Source organism: Staurois parvus, unplaced genomic scaffold, assembly GCF_062004578.1.
Source record: "Staurois parvus isolate SC_StPar_1 unplaced genomic scaffold, SC_StPar_1.0 ptg000746l, whole genome shotgun sequence".
NCBI lineage: Eukaryota > Metazoa > Chordata > Amphibia > Anura > Ranidae > Staurois > Staurois parvus.
Window position 1 is genome coordinate 3,976,288 of NW_028318542.1, and position 23,288 is coordinate 3,999,575.

General features: G+C 42.9%; 1 protein-coding gene across 1 annotated transcript in view; it reads right to left on the minus strand.

Moving 5' to 3' along the window:
• Positions 1–23,288, minus strand: part of COQ8B (coenzyme Q8B) — a 66,985-nt gene that overhangs the window by 30,348 nt on the left and 13,349 nt on the right. The window contains exons 3-10 of the mRNA XM_089654185.1: positions 21,034–21,309; positions 19,065–19,131; positions 18,888–18,965; positions 15,597–15,719; positions 9,237–9,322; positions 9,002–9,142; positions 7,957–8,038; positions 5,115–5,208 (exon numbers count right to left, since the gene is read on the minus strand). Coding sequence (XP_089510311.1) covers positions 5,115–5,208; positions 7,957–8,038; positions 9,002–9,142; positions 9,237–9,322; positions 15,597–15,719; positions 18,888–18,965; positions 19,065–19,131; positions 21,034–21,309 — 947 coding nt within the window. The remainder of the gene's footprint in view (positions 1–5,114; positions 5,209–7,956; positions 8,039–9,001; positions 9,143–9,236; positions 9,323–15,596; positions 15,720–18,887; positions 18,966–19,064; positions 19,132–21,033; positions 21,310–23,288) is intronic.

Here is a 23,288-nt window from a genome sequence, read left to right on the forward strand (position 1 = left end):
GGATTTCGAGGTGTGTTTAGGATCATTATCCATTTGTAGAAGCCATCCTCTCTTTAACTTCAGCTTTTTCACAGATGGCATCAAGTTACCATCCAAAATTTGCTGAAATTTTATTGAATCCATTTTTCTTTCTACTCGTGAGATGTTCCCTGTGCCACTGGCTGCAACACAACCCCAAAGCATGATTGATTCAACCCCATGCTTAACAGTTGGACAGAGGTTCTTTTCATTAAATTCTGTGCCCCTTCTTCTCCAAACGTACCTTTGCTCATTCCGGCCAAAAAGTTCAATATTAACCTCATCTGTCCACAGAACTTGTTTCCAAAATGCATCAGGCTTGTCTATATGTTCATTTGCAAAGTTCAAACGATGATTTTTGTGGTGAGGATGTAGAAGAGGTTTTCTGCTGATGACTCTTCCATGAGGACCATATTTGTACAAGTATCTCTTTATAGTGGAATAGTGTACCACAACTCCAGTGTCTGCCAGATCTTTCTGGAGGGATCGTGCAGTCAAACGTGGGTTTTGAATTGTTTTTCTCACAATCCTGTGAGCTGTTCTGTCTGATATTTTTCTTGGTCTTCCAGATCTTGCTTTAACTTCCACTGTTCCTGATGACTGCCATTTCTTAATTACATTCCGAACAGAGGATATTGACATCTGAAAACGCTTTGCTATCTTCTTATAGCCTTCTCCAGCTTTGTGAGCGTCAACTATTTTCAGTTTCAGTTTTCTAGACAACTGCTTAGAAGAACCCATGGTGCTGATTGTTGGGGCAAGGTCAGATGAGTCTGGGCATTTAAAACCTTTGAGATTGACATCACCTGGTCCTCCCAGACAATGATTGAGAACAATCCATGACACTGGCAGGTCTCCGCTTGGCAAAGGGGGCAGTGCATGCTATAAATTCTGCAGGGTGCCCAAACTTTTGCAGACGCCATTTGTTTATTTTCTGTTATTTTGAAAGTGTAAATGATGGAAATAAAATCTAACTTTTGTTGACATATTATAAGAATGTCTAATCTGTAATTTGATGCCTTTTGGAGATTTTTCCATCTTTCCTTGGCTTCTTTATGCACATTACAAATTTTTAGCTGGGGTGCCCAAACTTTTGATCCCCACTGTACAGCAAGCAGATATTCTGACAGGTCTGCAGGAGACCTGCATGGCATCAACGATCCACTGATCACTGGTGCAATGCTTTCCAGGCTCCTGCAGACAAAAATAATACATTTTACCTGTGAAAAAAATGTGCATTTATTATTTTTGACAAAAATACTACATTTTACCTGCGAAAAAATGTGCATTTATTATTTTTGTCAAAAAGATGAACTTGTTATTTAACTGGTCTTTATTTAATGGAAGCAGCAAGGGTGTCCATCCTTTATTGCCAGACTTTTTATGGTTTTCAATATTTGAGCATTTGTAAGCCCTCTATGGATTTCTGAGCCATATTTTTTTCAGATATTTTTCTGCTTAGAATATTTAAATGACTCCATACAACATTAATATTTGAATCTTATTACACAGATAGCTGTGAACAGGTCATTAAGTGTTTTTGCACGGCAAGACCACTTACTGTTATCTCACATATACCGTATTTGCCGGCGTATAAGACGACTTTTTGACCCTTGAAAATCTTCTCAAAAGTCGGGGGTCGTCTTATACGCCGGTACACATGTTAGGGGGGCTGCGGCATTAAGTACAGGGGTTTGCAGGGGCTGATGTCTCTTACCTGGATCCAGTCCCACGACGATCCGGTCCAGGAAGCGCGGCGTCTCCTTCAGTTCGGCCACTGGATGTTTGTGCGGCTGCTCGGCTCCGCCTCCTCACCGGTGATTGGCCGCCAGAACTGTAGCTCAGGAAAGGCACACAGGCGGCCAATCACTCGCGAGGGGGCGGAGCCGAGCGGCCCCGCGAAAATTGAGTGCCGGAGCAGCAGGTAAGTGTTCTGTGTAGAGGTGCTGCTGCAACCACATATGCTGGCTGCAGCAGCACCATACGAGAACAGGGTCAGCAAGTCTCAGTGGGAGGAATAGTGCCCCATCATTGGTGTCACTGATACCAATGATGGGGCACTATTCCTCCCACTGATACCAACGATGGGGCACTATTCCTCCCACTGACACCAACGATGGGGCACTATTCCTCCCCCCCACTGACACCAACGATGGGGCACTATTCCACCCCTCACTGACACCAATGATGGGACACCATTCCTCCCACTGACACCAATGATGGGGCACTATTCCTGCCACTGATACCAATGATGGGACACCATTCCTCCCACTGACACCAATGATGGGGCACTATTCCTGCCACTGATACCAATGATGGGGCACTATTCCTGCCACTGATACCAATGATGGGGCACCATTCCTGCCACTGATACCAATGATGGGGCACTATTCCTCCCACTGACACCAATGATGGGGCACTATTCCTCCCACTGACATCAATGATGGGGCACTATTCCTCCCACTGGTGTGCATTGGAAGAGGGGTAGTCTTATACGGCGAGTATAGCCCAAACACTACATTTTAGCAGGAAAAGTAGGGGGGTCGTCTTATACGCCCAGTCGTCTTATACGCCGGCAAATACGGTATATTCTTATTATTATAGCCAAATTTACCCCCCTAACTCCTCCCACAGTTTTTACACTACATAGACAGTAATATACCGAAACGTGTGGATTGTTCCCGATTGGTGTGCTATTACTTTGTGGAACGTTTCGCCGAATGGTTCACGAAATATCGGCGTTTTTGTGGTGAAATTGGTCCCATAGGAATGAATGGCGGAATGTTCAAAACTAGAGTGGGAGCTGACAAAAGCTAGAGTGTGAGCTGAAAAATCAGGACATGATTTGTAAAACTGCCATCGCTCCCTCATTTTCAAGCCCACCTACACAAATCTTATATCAAAACGTTCAGCTATCCCTGCTGCCACTAAAAATGTCCACGGCTAAGCCATAATCCTGATAGTTTTCAAAATATGACCATTTGTTTGCAACTCACCCATTGACATTTATTGAAACTCCACTCTAGCCACCTCAAATTTGAAGGGTATTTCTAAACTGCGACTGTGCCTTCATTTTTAATATTTCAGAGACATACTATGCATCAAAATGTAGGTCTGGGTCTTGTGATTCTCACAATATAAAGCTCTTCACTGTAGGATCTATAATTTTAACAACCACGACCATTTGAAGATAACAGTGAAGTGGGCAATGTGGAGCAGTTACTCCGCCCACTCCAGTTGTAGACCACTGGTGGAGGCAAGAACAATTCACACAATTTCCCCAGAAATTGTAGCTTTTCTAGTTTATATTTGATGTTTCAGTAGTAGCTTACAGTTTGATGAGTAAACATTCAGGTTCTAGAGCAGTCATCCTGATTAGAAATGCAGGCTTTGGAGTGGTCATCATTATCCTGGCTTTACTACCTACTTAGACATTGGCCAGGGACAAGCAAGCAACTTGTGAATTTCTAAAACTCCCATCCTGCATTTATTGAGCCATTCAAATTATCACTTGCCATTACATATTATAAGCATTATTTAAAGGTCAGATACTGATTTGTGATCATTCATGTATCAGGCAATGTGATGAACATTCCTGCTTAAAATGAAGCTATGGGCAAAATTAAAAAGGACATAGGATGCAATCTGTCACTAGCGTTAGCAATGTCAGTTTTCTGTAATATAGTCAAACAAATGAATGCACAATTAAACCCTCCTACCATTTATAGCCAAGGAAGCTGCCAGCTTAGCCTGAGATCTGCAGTTACCATGGGGCTAGTGGGCAGCTGAAACTATTATCAAGGTCTGGCTACCAGGTAAGATGTGGACCTAGGAATAGAGACTTCAGGTCACCCAAAGCTCTACAAAGCCTCGGGGCTGCAGCACCTTAAAAACAGAACTTATTAAGATTCTGAAAAACAAAACGTTTGTCTTCTTAACATCAGCTATACAACTTGAAGTCCTTCACCAGGTGTATGTCAGAAACCTAGAGGATACATATACACGGTCTATAATCCTGCCAGCCAATGCCTCACAATTGTCTACGTTATATTAGTTTTTCTTTTTTATTTGCTACTTCTGTTTCCCCATGAAAGTGGAGTAACCCTTTAACTACTAAGATTCTAGTTTTCATTCTAACACCCCTTGCATAAACAGCAAACAAACAATTAGACATATATAAATAGAAAAGCTACAGGGAGCGCTCCAAAATGTCAGCAGCTGAACATTCAAGGAAAACACATAAGAAGTCCCAAGATAAATGTACAAATATAAAATGCAGCGCTGTGTGATGTTGCCCTAAATGTGAGCAACACTAGTGATATAGAAATAAAACCAAACATAAAATTATAAAATTTAAATCATAAATGAAATGCAGTCCTGTAATAGTGCTCGCTGTTTTCCAGTGCAAATGGTAGAAATGCGCACTAACCAGAAGCGTATTGGTAATACGCATGTGTATAAAATATCCTGAAGATTCCCCTCTCTTTCTGGTCAGAAAATGGATAGGAGCTGGAAAGTGTGGAGATGAAGCGCCCTCGTGTGGTGAAGATGAAGTCCCACAGGCCCGAGATATCCTTGCAGAGATGTGTGGAGTAGGTAATTCCCCCTCTCTGAAGCTGGTACAAGGGTCACTCTGAGGCTGCAAAAGTTGAAAGGCTCCTCACTTCACACTCAGCCCTCAATGCTCCCAGCCCCGTCTCTCAAAGGGAGGAGACCCTTGTACCAGCTTCAGAGAGGGGGAATTACCTACTCCACACATCTCTGCAAGGATATCTCGAGCCTGTGGGACTTCATCTTCACCACACGAGGGCGCTTCATCTCCACACTTTCCAGCTCCTATCCATTTTTTGACCAGAGAGAGGAATCTTCAGGATATTTTATACACATGCGTATTACCAATATGCTTCTGGTTAGTGCGCATTTCTACCATTTGCACTGGAAAACAGCGAGCACTATTACAGGACTGCATTTCATTTATGATTTAAATTTTATAATTTTATGTTTGGTTTTATTTCTATATCACTAGTGTTGCTCACATTTAGGGCAACATCACACAGCGCCGCATTTTATATTTGTACATAAACAATTAGACGTACCTGAACTTTTTGCCGCACTCAGCTTCCCGCAGGTAGTCACATTCCCAGGACAGCTCTTTCTGCAGGACCTGAACACTGTTCTCAGGAAACAAACCTGGGCATAGATCAGACAGATATTACTTGACTGCTAGCCATTATGTGATAAAACAAGCTAGAATGGCTCTAAATGTTTGCAACCTAAATGGAAAATCAGCAATCAATGAAATGCAGCTCCCGACATCAGCAGCACTCATGCAGCCCCACAGAAGGATACTGCCCCCACCATGTTTCACTGTAGGCTCTATGCATTTTTCTTTGTACTCCTCACCTTTGCGACGTTATACAGTTTTGAACCAGCAGTTCTAAAAACATTTATCTTGGTATGATCACTCCAGAGTACAGAGTCCCAGTAGTTGTCTTTTTCAGCATTGGCCCTGGCAAATTCTAAGTGGGCTTTTTTGTGCATGGGCTTTAGGATATGCTTCCTTCATGGATGACACCCATGCATGCCATTCCTCCACAGTGTACGCCGTATTGTGTCACAGGAATCAATCACCCCAGTTTGACTTTCTACTTCTTCAGCCAACTGCACTGAACTTGCATGGCAATTTACTTCAACTCTTCTCATCAGAAGATGCTCCTGTTGAGGTGATAACTTTCATGGATGGCCTGGAGGTCTCTGTGAGATGGTTGCACTTCCAACTTTGTTAACATTTTTGTATCACTTTTCCTACAGTATTCTGACTGATAAGTAAAGCTTTGTTGATCTCCTTGCAGACTTCACCTTTCTGTGTAAAGAAATTATTTTCTTTTTCAGGCCTTGTGACATTTTCTCTTCCATGTGGTGCCATTGCTGACAGCATGAAATGGGAAGAGATTTTCTTTGTTAAGTAATGCCCTTTTATAATCATCTGTCTGCTGGACACCTGTTTAATGAATAATTAGACTCACCTGTAATTGAATTCTTGTTAATTAGGATTTTTGTTGTCTAAAATTTAACATTGCTCCTAAAACTTTCATTGGGGTGTATTCATTTTTGCAACATGGTCTTGAATGAATTTGTTAGGAAAAATACTTTGTGTATGCAAATTAACCACTTGACCTCCAGAGGATTTACCCCCCTTAATGACCAGGCCTCTTTTTGCTACTCGGCGCTGCACTAATTCAACTGATAATTGCGCAGTCATGCAATGCTGCACCCAAATGAAATTTACGTCCTTTTTTTCACACAAATAGAGCTTTCTTTTGGTGGTATTTGATCATCTGTGCGCTTTTTATTTTTCACGCTATAAACAAAAAAAGGCCAAAAATTTTGAAGAAAAACAATATTTTTTACTTTCAGCTATAAAAAATATATAGTAAACTCAAAGTTGGTTATAAATTTACGCCAAAATGTATTCTGCTACATGTTTTTGGTAAAAAAAAAATCCCAATAAGTGTATATTGATTGCTTTTTGTGAACGCTATAGCATCTACAAATTATGGTATAGATACTGCAATTTACGCCATTTTTTTGCTATACAGCGCTGCGCTAGTTTATCGGACAATTGCGCGGTCATGCAATACGGTACATAAATGAAATTTACATCCTTTTTTTCCCCACAAATTGAGCTTTCTTTCGGTGGTATTTGATCGCCTGTGCGGTTTTTATTTTTTGCACTATAAAAAAAAAAGGCTGACAATTTTGAGGAAAAAAAAACAATATTTTGGACTTTTTGCTATAAAACATGTCCAGTAAAAAAAATTTAAAAATCAAATTCAGTCATAAATTTCTGCCAAAATGCATTCTGCGACATGTCTTTGGTAAAAAAAAAACCCCAATACATGTAAATTAATTGGTTTACGTGAAAGTTATAGCGTTTACAAATGGCGGGAAAGATACTGGGATTTTTAGATTTTTTTTATACTAATAATGGTGGCGATCAGCGACTTATGGCGGCAATCAGCGACTTATGGCGGGACTGCGGCGGACATTCTGACATTGGAGGGTACTGACTTGGGGTCACTGACATCCCCAGTGACACCAATACAGTGATCAGTGCAAAAAAAAAAACACTGACACTGTACTAATGGCACTGAAGAGGAAGGGGTTAACTTTATTTTTCAGGGAAGGGTTATCTGTGTGAGGGGAGTGTTTTACTAGGGGGCGGGGGGGTGTGCTGCAGGGAACACTGCTGATCCGGAGAGAGAAACTCTTCTGTCCCGGTCAGCGTGTTCTCAAGCTGTCAGGGAAGTGACAGAAAGCACAGCTACTGCAGCTGTGCTCTCTGTCACCGATTGCCGCCGATCGCCGGGAGATAGCCGGTAAGGACCGGCTGTGACCCGGCAACTGACATCCGCGGCTGTGATTGGCGGGACAGGTAGGGCGGCGGTGCGCCTCCCGCGCGCCCCCTGTTTACAAAACACACGTTTTAAAACGTGGTTTTGCCTGCCCGTGCCGCCCTGCCAACGTATTTCTACAGTGGCAGGGCGGCAAGTGGTTAACAAACCTTGTTTGCAATCAACTGCCTGCATTTGTGGGGGTATTTTGTGGCAGCTTCTATGTTCAGCTTGTTCAGTAAAGCTTTCAAAATAAATAACAGAAGCCGACTGGCTTATGAGCACAGCAGCTACTGATTCTGGCTGCTCCAGTCTCGGTAAATTCCCCCCATAGATACTCAATATCATTTCTGTAACAGTTTGCTTTTCTAGGTAAAATGATTTTGCTGTAGTAGGGGTACTATGCAACAGAGTGACAGCCGTAGAAGACATAGGATATGATATTTACTCAATACCAGCAATTTATTTTACAAAATCTTGAATGTTGTGTTTCCATTGATAAATGTTATTTAGTTGTGTACTGCCTTTACACTGCAACTCTTACCGTCAGGCAGAACGAGGCTCATCTTGAGGAGCGACAGCAGATTGTCCACATCACTCTTGATACTCTGAGCAATTCCAGGATACTGAATGGGGAAACAATGGGAAATAGAACATGAGCTGTGCGCTTAAAAGAGATATAGTAGTACAAAGAACTGCATTCACACGTGTGTACTCTAAGGCAGGCCATACATTATGCAATTTTCTTTCCTTCAAAAAATTGCTTGATTCCCCAATCAGCACTGATTGTAGTCCCTCCCACAGCGCTATTGTGTTCTGCTGGCGGGGAGTGCAGGGGACTGGCAGAATTTAATGAGCACTGTTGGCGAATAAAGCCACTAGCTGTGATCGAGTGAAATACAATCAGACAGGCTGATTCCACTGAAGTCACTCAATAGAAATTTGGCCGATTCCTGCCAAACCAGATGAATTTTGATCCATCTATCAATGGCTTAACAAGCACATGGAAGAATATGTACAATGGATTTAATGTGTGAGATTAAAGCAGAGCTGTGTAAACATAAAAAACACCCATTAGTTCAGTTTCACACACACTTGAAAAAAATTAAATAAAAAACAAACATACTACAAGATCCGGCTAGGATAACCACTTCTCATATGTCTTCATATTATCTCACCAAAAAGATACTGCAGAAATGATCCTGGTAGCCGAAGGTGGCAGCAATCAGGTTCTACTGACTTACAGAGTGAACCAAAGTCAGATCATAGACAGGGCAACCTAGGCAGGAGCCATGGGCCCAGCATATGTCCAAGACAGCTACAACCTTCATGCTCCGGAGTTAAATCACGTGAAGAGCACAGTTGGTGAAAGCTGCTGAGTACATGCCTGTCACGTCAGAAGGAAGGATTTATTTGTAGGAAGTCGATGTCTGATGGGGTAGACTATGCCAGTACGGACAATGCAAATGAGACATTTTCTCCGTACATTTTGCACTAGTTATCAAGATCAACTGAAGGATGAGGGGGGGTGAAATGTTGCTACTGTGTCTACGACCCCATTCTGCCTTAATCTATCTCCGTAAACTCACCTGAATTTTCATAGCCACTTCACTCCCATCCAACAGCCTTGCGAGGTGCACTTGTCCAATAGAGGCTGCTGCAAAGGGTCGCTCCTCAAAATATGCCAGTTTGTCTCTCCAGCCAGGTCCCAGTTCTTCCTCTAGGACTTTCTGTGGAAACAATGGAACACCTAAGACCCCATTATCCCTCTGGACAATATTACCTTAAAATGAACAGTGAACTTGGAATTAGGGCCACACTCACCGCCATCTGCCAGGCTGGCATATAATCGGCACTCTGTCTAACCCTCTCAAATATTTTCTGCAGCTGTGGACTAATGAAGCTATTATCTACGGAACAAAACAGAAACAAAAATTATAAACATTTTATAGATCCAAATAGTCAAGAAGCACCGGGAGATATTAAAAAAAGAACAGAACGGAATGAATGAAACAGAAGCAGGGAGATCCTTGCACTGCAGGTCCTCATGTGCAGGTTTTAATCAAGGAGAACAGTGAGAGCCACAATGGTGACATAATCAAACCTTGTGAGACTAGCAGTCAGAAGCAGTAGTGCCTTTGATGATCTTGCACTTTAGATATAGGGCCATGAGCAGGGGCGAACTGACTATTTGGAAACTCAGGCACTGCTCGAGGGCTCGGGGTCAGTAGGGGGCCCCATGAGATGCCCCTGGTACCTTTTTCATGGGCTTTTTTGAGTTCGGGCAAGGACACAGGGGCCCCATGATCCCCTATTGCCCGGGGGCCCCATGAGTTGTCAGTCCGCCCCGATTGCAGGTATGAATATTTTAATCATAGTTATTGTCAGAGTTGTCATAGAGTTGTCAGTCCTCCCGTGGCTATGAGGAAACTCAGGCACTGCTCGAGGGCTCGGGGTCAGTAGGGGGCCCCATGAGATGCCCCTGGTACCTTTTTCATAGGTTTTGAGTTCGGGCAAGGACACGGGCCCCATGATCCCCTATTGCCCAGGGGCCCCATGAGTTGTCAGTCCTCCCCTGGCTATGAGGAAACTCAGGCACTGCTCGAGGGCTCGGGTCAGTAGGGGGCCCCATGAGATGCCCCTGGTACCTTTTTCATAGGTTTTGAGTTCGGGCAAGGACACGGGCCCCATGATCCCCTATTGCCCAGGGGCCCCATGAGTTGTCAGTCCTCCCCTGGCTATGAGGAAACTCAGGCACTGCTCGAGGGCTCGGGTCAGTAGGGGGCCCCATGAGATGCCCCTGGTACCTTTTTCATAGGCTTTTTTGAGTTCGGGCAAGGACACAGGGGCCCCATGATCCCCTATTGCCCAGGGGCCCCATGAGTTGTCAGTCCTCCTCTGGCTATGAGGCTCAAGGCACAGAAAATGAACCATTATGTTTCAGGAGGAATTCTAGGTACTGCTTGGGCACAATTAAGATTTCTAAATGTTACCTAATAGGTATCAAATCTTAAGTATGTGAGTTCAGGTTCACTTTAAAGAACACTCGTCATCTAAAATGAGGGGCATTCAGTTTGTGTGGTAGCCCAGTACACAGACAACTTGCTACTTGGGCTACCTATAACAGTTATGATCTGGTTCACATAACATTATCAAAGGGTAATTCAACTTTCATGGAAAAATCTAACAAAAAAAAAAGTAATTATAAATTTCTAAAAAAATGACCTTTTGCTTTTTAATCTGCAGCCGCTGTAACTTTCTGTATAATGCAATGCAATGTGGCATCTTGGAGGAGTTCTGTACATGAAATGTCATTCCCTGCTTGTGTGATTGGCTAATTGATTTTCTGAGAAGTCTGTACTAAGATACAAGTCAAATTCTACACACTTCCTGTAAAAGGAATTCCAGTTTTGGTGAGATACTCTGTAGGAGTTAGATACTTCTAAAGGGATGCAGACACTGCAGCTTTCCTCACCAGAACTCAGAACTAGATCAGCTGACTAATAATAAATTAGTCGCTCTCATTAAGAATTAGTCTGGTGAAGCAAATTGCTATTTCTTCACAGCAGCTAAAGCTAGGAATCTGCTACAAAGTTTGGTGAAATTCCTACAATGTACATTGATCACGCAGAGGAGATCGCTTCTGTCCCAACAAAAGGGGAGTTACTGGCACTGTAATGGTTAACAACAGAGGCAGCTACTGAGGAAAGCTGAGCCACTTTCCCACCTCCTTCTTTCCGCTTTTCCATAACTATTGCTTGTAATACCACACTTCCACAATGCATCATGTTCTTGTGAATGGGCAGAGGAGAGCTGGAGGGCCACAGACTGAGCACCCAGCATAATTCAACTGCTCCTTTCCTAGTCGCAGAATGCAATGCATTGTGGGAGAGAGAAGTAATAAGACTTTTGTGAATGGTGGAGAAGGAAAAAGAGGCCAGGTGGTTGGAGCAACTTTTCTCAGTAGCAGTCATTGCTGTTACCCTTTACTGCTGTGAAGGAGAGATTGTAGGGATCATTTTTTAGCAGAAGCAACCACCTGCAGGTAACCCATCAATGCACAAACCTAGTGTGTTTGGTGATATATCCCATAAAACAAAAAACACACCAAACACACAATTGATACAGTGTACACACAACTAATAGATACAGCGTACACACACAACTAATAGATACAGCGTACACACAACTAATAGATACAGCATACACACAACTAATAGATACAGCGTACACACACAACTAATAGATACAGCATACACACACAACTGATACAGCATACACACACAACTGATACAGTGTACACACACAACTAATAGATACAGCATACACACACAACTAATAGATACAGCGTACACACAATAGATACAGCATACACACACAACTAATAGATACAGCGTACACACACAATAGATACAGCGCACACACACAACTAATAGATACAGCGTACACACAACTAATAGATACAGCATACACACAATAGATACAGCGCACACACACAACTAATAGATACAGCATACACACACAACTAATAGATACAGCGTACACACACAATAGATACAGCGCACACACACAACTAATAGATACAGCGTACACACACAACTAATAGATACAGCGTACACACACAATAGATACAGCGCACACACACAACTAATAGATACAGCGTACACACACAACTAATAGATACAGCGTACACACACAATAGATACAGCGCACACACACAACTAATAGATACAGCGTACACACAACTAATAGATACAGCGTACACACAACTAATAGATACAGCATACACACAATAGATACAGCGCACACACACAACTAATAGATACAGCATACACACACAACTGATACAGCATACACACAACTAATAGATACAGCATACACACAAGTAATAGATACAGCATACACACACAACTAATAGATACAGCATACACACACAACTAATAGATACAGCATACACAAACAACTAATAGATACAGTGTACACACACAACTAATAGATACAGCGTACACACAACTAATAGATACAGCGTACACACAACTAATAGATACAGCGTACACACACAACTAATAGATACAGCGTACACACAACTAATAGATACAGCGTACACACAACTAATAGATACAGCGTACACACACAACTAATAGATACAGCATACACACAACTAATAGATACAGCGTACACACACAACTAATAGATACAGCATACACACAACTAATAGATACAGCATACACACAACTAATAGATACAGCGTACACACACAACTAATAGATACAGCATACACACAACTAATAGATACAGCGTACACACAACTAATAGATACAGCGTACACACAATAGATACAGCGTACACACAATAGATACAGCGTACACACAACTAATAGATACAGCGTACACACAATAGATACAGCGTACACACAACTAATAGATACAGCGTACACACACAACTAATAGATACAGCGTACACACAACTAATAGATACAGCGTACACACACAACTAATAGATACAGCATACACACACAACTAATAGATACAGCATACACACACAACTAATAGATACAGCATACACACACAACTAATAGATACAGCATACACACAATAGATACAGCGTACACACAACTAATAGATACAGCGTACACACAATAGATACAGCGTACACACACAACTAATAGATACAGCGTACACACAACTAATAGATACAGCGTACACACACAACTAATAGATACAGCATACACACACAACTAATAGATACAGCATACACACACAACTAATAGATACAGCGTACACACACAACTAATAGATACAGCATACACACACAACTAATAGATACAGCGTACACACAACTAATAGATACAGCGTACACACAACTAATAGATACAGCGTACACACAACTAATAGATACAGCGTACACACAACTAATAGATACAGCGTACACACACAATAAAAAAAGTGAATACTTGTGAGCCACTATGTCTCAGATGTTCAGTATAATATGTGCAATAGGTGGTAGTGAACTACCTGTTGTGTTAGGTGCGCTGGCACTTTCACAAACTCACTTAATTGTGTATATGTAAATTGATTAGACGTATTTATAATGCCGCGCTCCTACTATAAATACTTAATAATGTATTTTACATCACTCATAAACATCAATAAACTAAATAAATTAATAATAAATATAATAAAATTCAATAAATTAATTAATGTGATATAGTGAATGAAAAATCAAATCATAGATATGCTAAAAATTGTGCCATTAGTGCTCAAACAATATTATCAATGCCATATTCCAATTTCATGATTAAATAAAGAGTCTTTTATATCTTTGTGCAAAAGTGCATATAAAAATGAACAGTCTTATATATCTTTGTGCAAAATGTGCAATGTGCAGGTGAACTCCTTAATCCCTCTTTCCAGGTGCCGTGTAGTCTCAATATGCGCTCACCTTAATATTTGCCCAAATAAATTTAGGCAAATAGACTTGTAGTCCTTCTAGGACTGGTGGGATAGTGCTCCTTTATGCAGTATTCCAGATGGATGTGCAGACCTGCTCAGATCCTCCTCCTATAATCTCCTCTTAATTCATCCACGTGGCCACTCATAGATAGATTTTTGAAAGGGGTATCAGTATCTCCTATTTCCCCTCCTGGGGACACCTCCTTCTTATATCCACCTTTCCTCAATGTTGAGTATATAGATCAGATGGAGAAAAAAAGACCATGGTGTCTTATCCTTTTGAATAAGCGTATTTATTGCTACCAGATGCGGTGATACAAGCATATGAGGCACTTATCTTATGCAGATATGCAGAGCTGGTGATTCCCTCTGCCTCTCTGTCTGCCTCTGCTAGAGTCGCCGAGCCTCTCCGATGCAACGTTGTGACGTCAGAGCCCCTCCCCTACGCGTTGCGTCACAGGGTCACGTGACTTCATCAGGGGGAATTTGATTGGCCAATCAAAGTCCCCCTGATAAAGTCACGTGACCCTGTGACGCAACGCGTAGGGGAGGGGCTCTGACGTCACGACGTTGCATCGGAGAGGCTCGGCGACTCTAGCAGAGGCAGACAGAGAGGCAGAGGGAATCACCAGCTCTGCATATCTGCATAAGATAAGTGCCTCATATGCTTGTATCACCGCATCTGGTAGCAATAAATACGCTTATTCAAAAGGATAAGACACCATGGTCTTTTTTTCTCCATCTGATCTATATACTCAACATTGAGGAAAGGTGGATATAAGAAGGAGGTGTCCCCAGGAGGGGAAATAGGAGATACTGATACCCCTTTCAAAAATCTATCTATGAGTGGCCACGTGGATGAATTAAGAGGAGATTATAGGAGGAGGATCTGAGCAGGTCTGCACATCCATCTGGAATACTGCATAAAGGAGCACTATCCCACCAGTCCTAGAAGGACTACAAGTCTATTTGCCTAAATTTATTTGGGCAAATATTAAGGTGAGCGCATATTGAGACTACACGGCACCTGGAAAGAGGGATTAAGGAGTTAACCTGCACATTGCACATTTTGCACAAAGATATATAAGACTGTTCATTTTTGTATGCACTTTTGCACAAAGATATAAAAGACTCTTTATTTAATCATGAAATTGGAATATGGCATTGATAATATTGTTTGAGCACTAATGGCACAATTTAGCATATCTATGATTTGATTTTTCATTCACTATATCACATTAATTAATTTATTGATTTTTATTATATTTATTATTAATTTATTTAGTTTATTGATGTTTATGAGTGATATAAAATACATTATTAAGTATTTATAGTAGGAGCGCGGCATTATAAATACGTCTAATCAATGTACACACACAATAGATACAGCGTACACACACAACTAATAGATACAGCATACACACAACTAATAGATACAGCATACACACACGCTGAGTGGATATGGGACTAATGAGGACATGGTCTCAGTTGTGATTCCTACAGGTTGCGGTATGACATATGCTGAATACTTATGGCCCCAGTATACAAATTATTATTTTTTTAATTTTATTTATTTTTTAGTTATTTATTTCAGGTACTTGTATAGCGCCGTCAATTTACGCAGCACTTTACACATATATAATGTACATTCACATCAGTCCCTAACCCTCAAGGGGTGTACAATCTTAGGTCCCTAACTCACATTCATAAACACACATATTATTTTTATTACCTTGAATACTAAGCATCTGACCAATCTTCAGAGCAGCTCCCCGCACTTTACACAGCGTGTCCACAATTTTCTCTGCATTCCCCTCAGTCATAATTGAATGTGTCTCCAGAACGGTGTTGCCGGCTAAAGAGAAAAGACAAAATGGACATCAATATTATCTCAGGCTCGCTAAAGGTTTGTTCCTAACCTGTGAACCCACTTGACAGCACAGTGGCTTAGTGGTTAGCACCTTTGCCTGGTAACAGAGTCACTGGTTTGAGTCACAACCACTAAACTGTCTGCATGGAGTTTGCATGTTCTCCCTATGCCTGCATGTGTTTCCTCCTGGTACTCCGATTTCCTTCCACACTTCAAACACATCATGGTAGGTTCATTGGCTCCTGTCTAAATCGGCCCTGGTTTATGAATGCAAGTTAGGGACCTTAGATTGTAAAATCCTTGAGGGCAGGAACTGATGTGAATGAATATTATTTATACATGTAAAGCTCTGTGCAAATTGTTGGCGCTATAAGAACCTCAAATAAGATAAATAAATAAATAGCCTACTGGGTGAATAGCAGCTACAGCTATGAACTGGTCATAGCCATTTCTACAACAAGCTAATCTACTAGCGCTACCATTGTGGCAGGCAAAAAGAAGTAGTGTTGGCCTCAGACATGATCCCTTAAAATACATAACAGCCTTTACTGCTTTAAAAGAAGAAGTTCAACATTTAACAAAAAATAATAAAATGCAATTTTTGTGGCAGGTCAAAAAAAAAAAAAAAAAAAGAAGTGCATTTATTATTTTTTGCTGCAAGAGCCTGGCGCCATGCAGGTCTCCTGCAGACCTGTCAGTATATCCGTTTGCCCGTACGTCCTGTATGGGCAAGCAGGTATACTGACAGGAAGAATCAATGGAGTTTACTCGACTACTGCAACTCCCTCCTCACTGGCCTGCCTCGCCGCTGGCTATCCCCGCTTCAGTCGATCCTGAATACGGCTGCCAGACTCATTCACCTTTCCAACCGCTCCATCTCCGCCACCCCCCTCTGCCAATCCCTCCACTGGCTTCCGATTGCGCAACGGATCAAATTCAAAATCCTAACACTGACGTACAAAGCTGTCCACCATACTGCCCCGAACTACATCACTGACCTAATATCCAAGTACCACCCAGCATGCACACTCCGCTCCTCACAAGACCTCCTTCTCTCTAGTTCCCTGGTCTCCTCCTCCCATGCCCGCCTCCGGGACTTCTCCAGGGTGTCACCCATCCTCTGGAACTCCCTGCCCCAACCCATCAGATTATCACTTACTCTCCTCTCCTTTAGGCGCACCCTGAAAACCCATCTCTTCAGGGAAGCCTACCCTACCCCCTGCTAACTTGCCGACCTCCTCCACTCTTCCTACCACTCCATCCCCCACAGCTATCTCCTCCTGTGCCACCATCCCCTCCCTCCCAGATTGTAAGCTCCAAAGAGCAGGGCCCTCGATCCCCTCATGTTTTGCATTGTATTGGTATTGTTCTGTCATGTTCTGTCCCCCTTTGTAATGTACAGCGCTGAGCGAACTATTGGCGCTTTATAAATACTGTATAATAAATAATAATGAGCTACCACGGTGCTCCACAGCGCTGTGGTAGTTCATTGAGAAACACCAGCCGACAGCCGCTAAGGCTGTCAGGACTTGTAGTCCATGCATTCACATAATGAATGACGTGGCCGTGTGGGTGGAACCTCGCATGGAAGAATGTCACCAGCACACAGAGGATCACCAATATGAGTCCAAAAGTTTTAATGAACGATCACATAGTTACAGCAAAGCACACAGCTATTTTTAACGTAGTAACGTGTGCGTTTGGATTGTATTTCATTCTGGAACCGATCATGGGCGTGCGGATTTCAAAAACTTACAGCACAGGGAACTTCTCCCCATACTGCTGTCACGGGGGAGGCAGAATCAGGCAGCGGCTGTTGGTACATGTTCTCAAAGGTGGATTTATCCTTTACGAACCAATGATACTTTTTCCTTCTGAGCATAAAGTACAGTGATTTGAATTACAAGACATCCTACATAACCCAAGGCAACAGAGAGGAGAATGACTTAAAAGTGAAATGCGGGATTTAAAAAAATAAACAAACATTCATACTCACCTAGGTGGATGCAGCATCGATCCAATGTCCCCCATCAGCTCTACACCAAGAACTGAGCAATCAAAGAACGCTGATCGCTCAGTTCTCACGTATGCTCTAAGCCCAGATTGGTGACTGTCAATGAACCAGCAAACTCAAATGCTCCTGAGCCAGCTCTGAGGAAGAGGCAAGTCCTCGAAACGCGTCAGACTTTTGGATGTCTATACTCCCTATTGTGGACTGTTACTCAGCGCGGTGTTGACCCAGCTGTTCTTTATGATGTGCCCTGACTATATTGTCGTTTGAGTACAACACATACTTTATTTTTATTAAACATTTTTTATGGTAATGCACTAGGCCTGTGCGCCCTCTGTTTTTTCTTTCCTCATTTGGTGACTGTCAATATCCAGCTCTCTGCTCTGCCCCTCCAATGTTCACTGAAGCACCGGGAGCAGCTGGTTCAGTCTACCCGTGACATGCTGAGACAGCTGCTGGTCAGGCATCTGGGTGAATCCCAACATTGTTGTCGGGATCCCTAAAGAGCCTGTACTGGATCTGTGATGTCAGCTGACAGCAGACTTTAGCTCACCGTCGACTGAATCTGAGTCACAGTTGTGCAGAACCAAGCACATACCTGTGACCCAAAAGAGCTTTGGCCATACCTCTCCTTTAATGGGTGGTGGGGCATCTGCATCACTGGAGCGAAATGCCTGCATCACTAGAGTTCAACAACTGCATGCAATGCATGCTTGATTAATGTTTCCATGCAAAATGTGTAGTTCAAATTTTCTTGCAATCATTCACTACTGAATAGGTGGGAGATGTATTTCAATTTTTAGGGCAAAGCAATGGTCTCAATAAAGCCCACACCCTGAGCCACCTATACTCACCTTTGCCATACTCCCCAAATCCTTAGTTAGAGCCTCCGCAAAATACTCCGTGCTTCCAAGTTTGGGGGAACATGTGACCATCTCCAACAATGCAGTGCTAGGACCCGACTGGTCCAACGCTAGGTCCAACACATGAAACCAGTATACGCTTCTAACATGGAGGAGTGAGGCAGGAGGAGGAGCACAGGGAAGGAAAATATAAGTGTGCTTTGGGGCAGGCTTTCCAAGAAATGCAAAGTTCCCCCTAAATGACTGTTACTCTTGTAAAAAGCCAACATACACACTCACCTCCTGCCGCCTTCTCCCCTTTCAAAGACTGTTTTGCTACCTCAGTCAGAGCACCAATTCCAAGGCTGACAGCTAGGCCTGTGTGATGATGAAAAGACACACAAATTGAAATACCAGTCAAGATTAGAAGAACAAACACAATAAAAGCAATTTCCTCAAGAAAACAAGTTAAATTACCCCCAAAGCTTGCCATGCGGCTGAGACGAGATGCAGGTACCTTCCTCTCCCGAGCCCTCTCACTCAGCTGTCAATAAAAACATAGTCATGATAAGGAGTATTTGTGGCTCCAAAATTCCATGCACATAAAATAATAAACATATCGGTATCGCCACAGCTATTACAATCATTTCAGGGTGTTGTGATCCTGGACTCTGACCAAAATGGATTCTGTTACATGTCTTTGGTAAAAAACCCAAAAGGTTATATATTGATTGGTTTGCAAGAAAGTTATAGCATCTATAAACTATGGTATAGATACTGAAATTTGCATTTATTTTTTATACTAGTAATGGTGGCAATCAGCGACTCATACTGGGACTGCGATAATGCAGCGGGCAATGTGACACTAACGGACGCTGGGGGGGGGGGGGGGACGACTGACTGCCACTGACGTTTCCAGACACTAATACAGTGATCAGTGTTAAAAATATACACTGTTACTGTACTCATGACCAGGGGCGGACTGACAACTCATGGGGCCCCCGGGCAATAGGGGATAATGGGGCCCCTGCAGTGGTGTATTTCGGTTTTGTGCTGCCCTAGGCAACACAAAAATTGTCTGCCCCCACAGACACCAACCAATACAAACCCCCCTTCACCCTCCTGCAGAGAAAGCCTGACGTTGACCAACAACACCCCCCACCCGGGAGAGAGTCTTCCACTACCCCCCCCCCCCCCCAACGATGGAGAGACACTCCTCTTCACAGCTCCGGACATCCCAAAGAATGAGTGTCAGGCTCTACATACACCATCATGCTGCCCGCAGCCTCTCCCAGATCCCACCTGGTTTCCAAGATGCGCGTGTCCCTTATTTCATCCCTTCTTCTGGGGGGAGGTGCTGCCCCCCTGAAAAATGCCACCCTAGGCAAGTGCCTTGTGGTAAATACACCCCTGGGCCCGTGTCCTTGCCCACACTCAAAGCACACCCAAAAAAAGCTTATAAAATAAAAATGTACCAGGGGCATTTCATGGGGGCCCCCTACTGACCCTGGGCAGTGTCTGAGTACTCAAATGGTCAGTCCGCCCCGCTCATGACACTGGCTGGGAAGAGGTTAACATCTAGAGAAATCAAGGGGGTTAAATGTGTGCCTAACAATGTTTAGTGTGTTATTTTACCAAGAAATGTGCAGGTTTTTACTCCCTGCTTTGCAGGGAGAAAAAAAAAAAAAAAAGACAAACCACACACACACAGCACATTGCTGCTCCATTGAACCAACACAGGGCTCTCTTCTGTCATTTGCTGAGCCGATCAGGGGTCTTGGCCATAAATCATTGGCCGGAACCCGCTAATTGGCTTGTGCTGCATCAGATGGAAGCACAGTCTTCCAGGTCCGTGCGTGCATGGGTGAGCGGACCCGGAAGAAAGCCGCGACGTACAGATATGTGATTGTGCCTGTACAGGCTGACCTGCCGCAGCAAATGTACTGTGGTGGGTCAGCAAGAAGATAATGTATGGCCAGCCTTACATTCCCAGCATGCCGGGAATGCTAACTGTCACTTTTGCTTGTGCTCTCAACCAAATTGTCAAACTATCAAATGATGGCTGGTGTCATAACTGATCACATGTGCAGCACCTTGGTAGTTGCAGATCAAACAGAGGCTAAGATGGCAGCTTGCTTGGCTGAAAAAGATAGGAGGGTTTAGTTCCACTTTAAACTCTGCTGGGGAAAATTACTAAATACTCGAGCACACAGAATGTGGAGAAGCTGAGCATAGTAACCAATCAGCTTCCATCTTCAGCTTTTTCAGTTAGGCTTTGCGAATGAAAGATAAAAGCTAATTGGTTGCCATGAACAGCTGCTCCACTTTTAGTAAATCCCCCTCTCTCTGCATACTTGCACTGTTGGGGTAGTTGTGAAAAGGTCTGCGCACCACTTGTGGAATGAAGCTACTTTCACCATTTTATTTCCAAGCACTAAGCTCTTACCTTCTGTCTCTTATGTCTCCCAAGGTCTCCATCCTGGGCCTTGGCTTCACGCGCTCTCTGCAGTTCATCAGATGTGAGGCCTCTGACGGTGCTGTAACTTCTGACTTGTCCTGTGTTCATTCCAGACGTTCCTACGCCTGTCTTCTGCGACCACTGACCAGGGTTTGTCCTGGGGGGCGGCTCCTCTTCTCCTGGAGGAAACTCTGACATCACATTCCAGGTATCTGCATTGAAATCAGAGGATGCTGCGCGCACTCTAGAATCGGTCTGCCGGACCTATACAAGAAACAAAGAAAAAAAGCCAAATGAATAACCCAATAAACCAAATTAATATAAACAACAGAACTTTTATTACAGCAAATAGACCCGTTTGGGGAAAATATTTGACCAAATATTATGTATACAGTGGGGAAGTGATGGAACCTGGATTTATTGCAGTCCAAGTCCCTTTTTGGAAGAGCCTAGTCCACTATTGGGCCTTGTGACAACTTTCACCAGAGAAAATAAGTTGAAGCTCAAACTTTTACAGTTGTCACCGTAATTATTTATTTTAGGTACTTATATAATGCTGTCAATTTATGCAGCGCTTTACATACATATTGTACATTCACATCAGTCCCTAACCCTCAAGGGGTGTACAATCTAAGGTCCCTAACTCACATTCATACATACACATATTAGGGCCAATTTAGACAGGATCCAATTAACCTACCAGCATGTCTTTTGGAGTGTGGGAGGAAACCGGAGTACCCGGAGGAAACCCACACAGGCACAGGGAGAACATACAAACCCCATGCAGGTGGTGCTGTGATTGGGATTCGAACCAACGACGCTAGTACTGCCAGGCGGAAGTGCTAACCATTTAGCCACTGTGCTGCCCCATAGCAGGAGGTTCAGGAAAATCTTCCAATGGGAACACTCGATCCAATGACAACTATCAGAATTGGAATTTCCTCTCATTTTTGGAAGATTTTCTATGTACTTCCTGTGTTTTTAGGGACAACCATTGGAGAGAAATCTCCCCAATGGGGACAGAGACAGCAACAAAAAACTTGAGAAAAGGGGTGCTTAAAATGATCAGCTTTTATTAATTCATGCAAAACCTTTATCTCAAAAGGAAAAAATGGTTTGCTGTAACTGCTTATAAGCCGCGAACTGGAGTTTGGCTTACATTTGTTAGTGTATTTAAATCTGCTAGTTCCACTAACACTCTCCTCCCCCCAGACGGACAATGCTGCTGTCCAAAAGGTGATTCCTTCATCCAAAATGGGGGCACTCTAATACAGGAGGTGTATTACTAGCCAGATCACCAGGCGAAAAAAAGTCTAAAAAATAAAAACTAAACGCAGCCACCACATGTATGGATTGGTAAGCTGCAGTATATTAGATTTAGGGTTTTGGGTTTAATACCGCTTTAAACTGGCCATAGAAAGCTCAAATTTCAGCACATTCATACTGTAGGTACCACCTGGCTCAACAAAAGTCGATTTGAGCCAGGTGAAAAAAAAGTATTGGCCAAACAACTGCAATCAATTATTCAGCAGTGCCATTGTATTCAGGTAGGTACTTAGGCTGCCTGTGTATGTTAGCCAGCAGCATGGATGGGGAAAACAATCGATTTTCTCATGGACGTTGAGCCGTGTATTGCTAGCTTAAAGCAAGCCATAGATCATACAATATTCTTTCCTTCGACCATGGGTGGAAGGTATGAAAATCGCTCTATTCCAAAGACCGGTTGCAGGGGTCCCTGAGGATGATGTGGCATCTGTCTTTGTGCTGGAGACAAGATCAGCAGTCAAAAAGGGGATCCACCAACTGTTATAAAAGAGGACATAGATGGAGATTGTGATGAAGTATTATGGATGGAACTGCACATGGGGGTGCGTACTACAAAGGTAGTCATTGGAGTTTGTCATAAGCCTCCCAGAGGGGGTAGAGATTCAGCTCTTTGTGCACATCCAAAGGGCTGCAAGGGCTGGGACAGTGATAATAATGGGGGATTGTAACTACCCAGAACTGACTGGAATAATGGCACTGCAGGAACATTTAAAGGCCAAAAATTCATAAACCTATTACAAGAAAATTTTAGGGTACACCTCATAGAGGCCCCAACTAGGAATGATGCTCTGCTGGACTTAGTAATCTCAAACCATGTAGAGCTTATTACTAATGTTCATATAAATGAACATCTGTAAACAACAAGCACATCCAGGAAAGCTAAAAACATTCAACTTTAGGAGAGCTAATTTTTCAAG